Here is a 7844-nt window from a genome sequence, read left to right as displayed (position 1 = left end):
CAAATATCTTCTTTTTTGTTTTTACTTTTAACTATTAAATAATATATATAAAAGCATAAAAAAATCTCTTCTATTTTTTACTTTTAACTATTATAATTTCTAAAAGTATAAACAAATTATAATTTTTATATTCACAAACATTAAAGTCTTTGTAATTATAAATATTGTTCCCAAAGCAAAATAAACATAATCCAAAACATAATTATAAATAGTCTCTAAAACAAAATAAACATAATCCAAAACACTCAATTTTCATCTTCATTCTCTTGTAAGTTGGGTTGGGGGAAGTTGGGTTTTGGCAAAAAAAATTTTAAAAATACCCCTTGATAAAAAAATACTAAGCCCGGCGGGAAAGCCCGTCCGCCCCGCCAAAGCCCGCGATTTAAGCGGTGCGGGTTAGGCGGACTTTTGCTATTTGGCAGTCCTAATTTCTCAGCCCAGCCTGCCTTTTTGGCGGGTTACGCGGGCCGACCCAGCGGGTTTAGGCCCGTTTGCCACCCCTAGATCAAATCTAGTCGACAATGGTCAAATCTGTCGAAAATTGAGTGGTTCGCATCGAACCAATGTGGTCTGAAAGCATCACCAGCGTGCGTCCACGGTGTGCTGGATCCCTGTAGCATGTTACTACTGACTACTGAGCCACCATTGCCTTTAATATAAATTGCGCTAATAATAATATAGGGCAAAAAACGGAAATAAGCCAAGGCAGGAGAGAAATTACATGAATCAGCCAAACTGAAAATCATTTCACGAATCAGCCAAAGCACATTACTATGTAATACGAACTAGCTGGATTCAAACTACGTTAACACATAAATCAAACCAACCAAACTCGAATTATGAAGGAACACGCGATGAACATAATTCGAACCTAGATGGTTCGAACTACCAATGAGCATAATTCGCACTAGGCTTGTTCGAATTACACCCTTTGAACGCTTCCCCAAGTAATTCGAACCTAGTTGGTTCGAATTACTCAAAATTTGACTCAAATAATAATTCGAGTAAGGTTGGTTCGAATTACATAGGTTTCGGCTATATAAGGAGTTCGAATCAGCCTCATTCGAATCACTTTTCCATTCTCATACCCCACCAAATCCCAGAGAAAATAACCCAGATTTGATCCGATAAAGACTCGAACAGAATACTCAGCTGATGGGGGATGATCCAGAAAGGCTATATCGGTTGGACGGAGTTGCTCATATAGCCGGGGTCATCAACGATGAGGTTAGTAGATAGAAAACTTTGTGCTAGGGGTTTATCTGAGTTAGTGGTTTTGGATGCGGTTTTAGTGGCGGTTTATGTTAGCGGTTTATCCTAGTGGTATTGCAAGTGGTTTATATTAGAGGTTTTGCATGCAGTTTAGTTGGTGGTTTATGTTAGTGGTTTTTATTAGTGGTTTTTGTTAGTGTTTTTGTATGCGGTTTTGTTGATGGTTTATGTTGGCGGTTTATTTTGGTGGTATTGGTAGTGGTTTATTATGTGATTTTGTGTGTGGTTTAGGATAGTGGTTTTGCATGTGATTTTCGTAAGTGGATTTGTATGCGGTTTATGTTAGCGGTTTAACTATGTGGTTTTGTTAGCGGTTTATGTTTGGAATTTTTAGTAGTGGTTTTTGTTAGTACTTTTGTATGCGGTTTTGTTGATAATTTATTTTGGCGGTTTATTTTGGTGGTATTGGAAGTGGTTTACTATGTTGTTTTGTAAGCGGTTTATGATAGTGGTTTTGCATGTGTTTCTGATAAGTGGATTTGTATGTGGTTTATGTTAGCGGTTTAAGCATGTGGTTTTGCTACTGGTTTGTTATATTGGTTTTGCATGTAGATTCTGTTAATGATTTTAATAAGTGGTTTCCGGTGTTAGTTATTTTTGTCACTGGTTTTGTAAGTGGTTCTAATAATGTCGTCCATGTAATGCGCAGCCACAGCGATGCATCAGAAGCATGCGGTGGCAGTAGGGCATGCGACTCGATGAGCGGTATGTTCCATACTTGCAGATGGCCGGATTATACCATCTTGCGAGGCTGAACGATAGATGGTTCTGGTTAGATGAGCCCCTTGTCAGTGCCTTCGTCGAGCGGTGGCGTCCTGAGACGCACACCTTCCATATGCCGTTCGGAGAGTGCACGATCACACTTCAGGACGTGGCGTACCAGCTGGGGTTGCCAGTGGACGGGCGTTATGTCAGCGGTTGCCTTACAGATTTCCAGATATACATCCAGGGTGGCCGTCCAGCTTGGGTGTGGTTCCAGGAGTTGCTTGGAGTGATTCCTCCTCCGAGCCAGGTTCAGAAGTTCGCAGTAAACTACACTTGGTTCGAGGAGACTTTTGGAGAGTGCCCCGAGGGAGCTGATGAGGAGACTGTGCGGCGCTTTGCTCGTGCCTATATCATGATGTTGTTGGGCACTCAGCTATTTGCCGACAAGTTCGGCAACCGCATTCACATCAGATGGCTTCCCTACGTAGCTATGCTTGAGGAGATGGGTACCTACAGCTAGGGGTCTGCAGCACTGGCATAGTTGTACCGGTGCATGTGCCGAGTGGCGAACAGACATGTGGTGAAGTTAGTGGGCGCACTTCAGCTACTTCAGTCCTGGATTTTTTGGCACTTTCCTAGGCTTAGGTCTGCCGGGTATGATACGTGCAGCTAGCCGTTGGCCTCGAGGTACCCTACTCAGACCTTTCTATTTCAAGTTAAAATAGTGAATTTCATGTACGCTTGTCATGTATTACAAATCTGTCACACTTTTAATTAGCCATAACACCCATGTGAGATGCAGGTGGTTAGGTTACAACCTTTCCGGTAGCGAGAAGGGACCTAGAGTTCAGATGTGGAGACTGAGGATAAACATGTTACAGGCCAGGGATGTGAGTATACTCCTGGCTAAGTTTATTTAATTAACTAAACTTTATGAATTTGGAGCATGAGTTGGCCTGACAATGTTGGAATCTTTGTGCAGTTTATCTGGATGCCGTATAGCACCCCCGATGTACTGCAGGTTATGCATCCGGAGGCGTTGGAGCCTCGGCATATGGCAATGTGGCGGTGTGTGACGTCACTGATATACTTTGCCGTTATAGAGTGGCATCAAATAGATAGGGTTCTACCGCAGTTCGGGGGAGTCCAGCCACGTCCGCAACCCGCCCTGAACATCGACTTTCTGATGTCGAAGGACGGGAGAGGCGGTGATCGTTGGTTCCTGTCTGCTTTGCAGTCCTGGCATCTTCATTGGGAGAGCCGTGCGGATCACGTTCTCCGGTTCGATGTTGTTGCAGACCCTGGACCCTCACATGACTTCCTGGAGTGGTGGAGTCAGCAAGGAAAGAGGTTCTTGTCACCAGAGATGTATTTGGGGGATCCTAGAGCCATTCCTATTCCTATGGAGGCATCACAGAGGGGTGCTGGGCGAGTTCCTGACATGGATCATGTTGATGACGTGCCGGGTAGGCGTCGGGTCGAGAGGAGAGCTTGTGTGGGGACACGACGGAGCCAGCGTGAGTGGAGGTGGCTGGACCAGGCTATAGACGAGGCTGACGGGGACGATCGACGTGGAGGAAGACGACGAGGACACGGAGGGAGACGGAGAGGGCGTGCTGCGGCAGACGAGCACGGTGATCATGGTGACGACGATGACGACGATCAGGGCGGGCCCGTGGGGGGGGTTGCTGCAGGGCATGTTGTAGGAGGTGGTGTTAGTCCCCATGTTGGCGGGCATGGAGGCGAGTGGTATGGGTCAGGTATGGGTGACGGGGTTGACCAGGGTGATGGTGGACTTGGTTTGGGGCCGCTTGGAGATTACTTCGTTGGTGTCCCAGCTGATGACCAGACACTTCAGGAGAGTACGCCATGGGTTAGCCCGGGGACGATGTTTTCAGACTTTATGGCAAGTGATGGGCTTGATGCGGACTTCGGCGGGTCACACTTTCTAGACGAGATTACTGCCATCATGCAGGAGGATGATGCGGCATGTAGGCATGGTCAGAGCTCCGGCACACAGGCACCTTTAGATGTCGATCTGAACGAGCCTCCTACGATGCCTGCTGTCGACCATTTTGCATTGGGTGGTACTCCTCCTTCCTCCTACACTGCTGTGTCACATTCAGTTGCCGGGCCGTCTGGGGCACCCGTCCAGCCTAGGCCACCTGCACAGCCTGCCCCGGATGAGGAGGAGGATGAGATTGAGGACGAGGAGCCGCTTATCCGGAGAGGCCACAGGACACGGGTACCCCGTCGTTGCTTCACCGGCTCGCATCTGCTTAGATGATTCATGTATCCTGTATGTTGTTTGTTCATGTTCATTGTTGTATCTTAGCCAAGTTTATTATTGTCGTTGATGTACTTTGATGATCCAACATGTAGTTTGGTTATTTATGTTTCAGTATGTTGTTCCAAATCATGATATTGGACTTTGAAAATGGCTGTTTAGTGTTTATTTCAGTTACTAGCGTAGTTTCTGCATCATGTATTAACTTAATTTGTATATTTATTTATTGTTGTGTGCATTCAACAGACATTTCGTTCAAAACTCCAGAAACAGAACATATTCATTAATTAAGATCCCATGCATAGACATCACATTAACATTAACGAATTCTATCACTTATCAACTACAAGTAAGGAAACCTATGACACTGGAATCTAAACGCCAAAGTGAAATAAACAAAGTACCAAAGCTAACAATTCACCTACTCATGTCCCCCTGTGTTCTCTGCTCCTCCGACCTGTGGGCAACTCCGATGTATGTGTCCGGGTTGCCGACATAGGTCACATCTCTTTGGCCGGTTCGGATCTACCTCGTCCATATTGCTCCATATCCGAGTGGACCTCGGACAACCCTCTCTCGTACGCCTCTTGTTAGGGTCCGGGATCACAGTAGACCCGTCATATGGTGGCTAAAAATCCTCCAGAATGGGAGGTGTGAATCCGATCCGATACACACTGAACACCGAACTAAGACGATGCACCTGGTGGACGTAAGGATGCCATGTGAGCCGTGAGTAGGCACAGCATGCCAGGGCATGCGGACATGGGAAATGAAGTGCCTGGAAGTATCCACAGTCACATGTCTGAGATGCAAGCGAGACTCTGTAGCTACCCAGTGAAAACGAACCAGTCGGAGTCGTCTCTGCGACGGTGAACTCCGAGTCATCCCTGTCATACAAAGTCACCGTGAAGCACCTCGCCGTCTTCAAATTGGCCTCGATACACTTCACCAAGTGCTGACTGAATTGTTGTCCGGTTCCCAGCTGGGCCTCAGCCTCTCTCCCCTTGCGAATAAATAGTTCGGCCAACCTTCCGTACGTTGCCTTCACTAGCGAGCACACAGGGAGGTTTCTGACTCCCTTGAGGATTGAATTCACACACTCAGAGATATTCATCGTCATGTGCCCGAATCTCCGCCCCTCATCACAATCTTGTGTCCACAAGGAATACTCAATCCGGTTCGTCCAGTCACACATCGTCGGTTCTTCAGACCGCAGAATATCAAACCAGTAATCGAACTCTATCTCGGTCTTAGCGTAAGCTGCGTTGACAAGTAGCCTCCTGGCGTCTTTGCCCTTGAAGGTTAGGGCGAAATTTGCCGCTACATGTCGAATGCAGAATGTCCGGTATGCAGATGGAGGTAACCAGCCTCCGTCGGGAGCCTCAAGCGCGGCCTTGATGCCGTTATGCTTGTCCGATATAACCAGCAGACCCAGCTGCGGTGTCACATGCTGACGCAGATGGGAGAGAAAGAAGGACCAGGACTCAGCATTCTCACCCTCGACTAATGCGAATGCAACAGGGAGTATGTTGGAGTTCCCGTCCTGTGCAATCGCGACAAGCAACGTTCTCCCATACTTGCCATACAGATGGGTGCCGTCAATACTAACCAGCGGCTTGCAATGATGGAATGCCTCGATACACGGTGGAAACGTCCAGAATAGTCTGTGAAAATAAGCTTGAGACTCGTCCAGCTGTCCACCAACTCGAACAGGGCTCGTCCTAAGGATTGCAATAGTACCAGGCATCGTCAACTGGACTCCTAACACCCACCTAGGGAGCTCGTTGTACGACTCATCCCAGTCACCAGAGATGAGGGCAACAACCTTCTGCTTCGCCAACCAGACCCTCCTGTACATCGGCCTAAACCCAAAGTGTGCGGCCGTGGCATTTAGGAGCACATTGATGCTGACGGATGCATCAGCCCTAACCATTGGCATAATGAATGCCGATATCACATGATAATCCAAACTCCTGTGGTCGCTGGAGATGGAGGTGGCGAGACACGTATGCGGACCATTGTACCGTTTGACCTCCCAAAGGCCCTTGCGCTGTCAGAGACTCAGCCGAATCAACCATGTGCACCCATTCTCAAACTCAGAACACTTGCCCACATACCACCGATAGTCAGACTCCACTACCTTGTACTGTACCCCCTCGGCGGATGCTGTAAGTCTTCACACTTAACAGGGCCTCATCTTTATCCTGAAATTGCTGACCAACCTGGAACTCTGTCAAACCTACAGACCCTTCCGCATCTCTAGCGCCAAATCCAGCAGACTGCCCAGGAACCCCCTCCTGCCTCATGGCATCCAAGTCCAAAGAGAAAAAATGTGGAGGGTACTGCTGTGTGCCAGAGCTAGAATCACCTCCCGTCTGAGCAAGCTCGCTCACTCCAATATCATCGCCACTGTCATCAGTAATGATATCCGGCTCGACATCATTGTCCTCTGGATCATCCAACACTCCATCTCCAACCCAGGCGGTGCATCACACTGTAAATAGGTCGGTGGAAATTCCCCTATTCCGACCTCGTCGCCCACACTGCCGTTGAGATCAACAGCGAACAAAGGGGAGGCGACTGGCTAGACGGATGGCTGGTACGCAGGGACGGAGGAAGAAGCAACGGCAGGTCTAGAGCTAGAATCGGCTACCGTGGCTACAGTGGTGGTATTCCAGTTCGAATCCCCCGAGCTAGATACCACATCAACCAACTTTGCCAACAGTTCTGGTGTCCTCACTTTTGGAAACTGCCGGCGACAATGAAACATGACCTGCAAGTCCTCATCACTCCCAATCGTGAAATAATCATACTTCACGGTTTCCTGGAGCACCGTGATTGGAATGCGATAGAAGAACTTCTTAACCTGTTTCAAACCTTCCAGACCAAGTTTCAGCAGTACAGAGCTAACAAGGTCATCATAGCTCGTCGTAGGGCTCATGATAATACAGAGAGGATCCTTATCAGTGAACTTCACACCGGAATGAGTTTTCCTCTTAATCGATCCTCTGTGGTGAACCAACACTACAAAACTCTCCTCACTAGCCATCTTACCCCCCTCTAATGAGAGCAACTCACGTTTACACCATATATATACAGGTCTGGTCTTCACTAATTCGAACCAGCCTAGTTCGAAATACAATTTTCCTAATTCGATCTGACTCAGTTCGAATTACATTGCATTGCGTGCATGAAGGTAATTCGAGTCTGCTTGGTTTGAATTACTTGGGGAAGTTTGCACCTACGTAATTCAAACTCACCTAGTTCAAATTATGTATCCTTGTAGTTTGAACTCAGCTAGTTCGATTTAGTGTGAATTTCGTTCCTGAATAATTCGAACTGAGTAGGTTCGAATTATGTAGAACTGTAATTCGAACTAAGTTGGTTCGAATTACATAGAGATGTCCTTTGGTTAATACATGAACCAGATTTGCCTTTGGTAGATTTGTGTAAATAATTGGTCACCATGGCTTATTAACGTTTTTTGCCCAATAATATACCTAGTATAAATTTCACAAGCCATACTAATTTCCTCTCTTTTATATATATTGTGATAATCGAAAATTTTCACACAAACGGT

The 7844-nt window shown here is 46.9% G+C and overlaps 1 protein-coding gene across 1 annotated transcript; it reads right to left on the bottom strand.

Annotated features, from left to right (window-relative positions):
- Positions 4893-6011, bottom strand: LOC107621136. The gene is made up of 2 exons (XM_016323171.1): positions 5874-6011; positions 4893-5807 (listed from the first exon to the last, which is right to left on the bottom strand). Exons 1-2 carry the CDS (start codon positions 6009-6011, stop codon positions 4893-4895), a joined length of 1053 nt encoding a protein of 350 aa, XP_016178657.1.

Source organism: Arachis ipaensis, chromosome B10 (genome assembly GCF_000816755.2).
Source record: "Arachis ipaensis cultivar K30076 chromosome B10, Araip1.1, whole genome shotgun sequence".
NCBI classification, from domain to species: Eukaryota; Viridiplantae; Streptophyta; class Magnoliopsida; order Fabales; family Fabaceae; genus Arachis; species Arachis ipaensis.
This window is presented reverse-complemented; position numbering and strand designations above follow the sequence as displayed.

Bases quoted from the DNA above. Each gene is read 5' to 3' on its own strand.
- LOC107621136 (XM_016323171.1), bottom strand. From the start codon at position 6,011: ATGCCTGGTACTATTGCAATCCTTAGGACGAGCCCTGTTCGAGTTGGT. The intron at 5,808-5,873 runs GTTAGTATTGAC...GCGATTGCACAG, and splicing joins TCCATCATTGCAAGCCGCTG to GACGGGAACTCCAACATACT.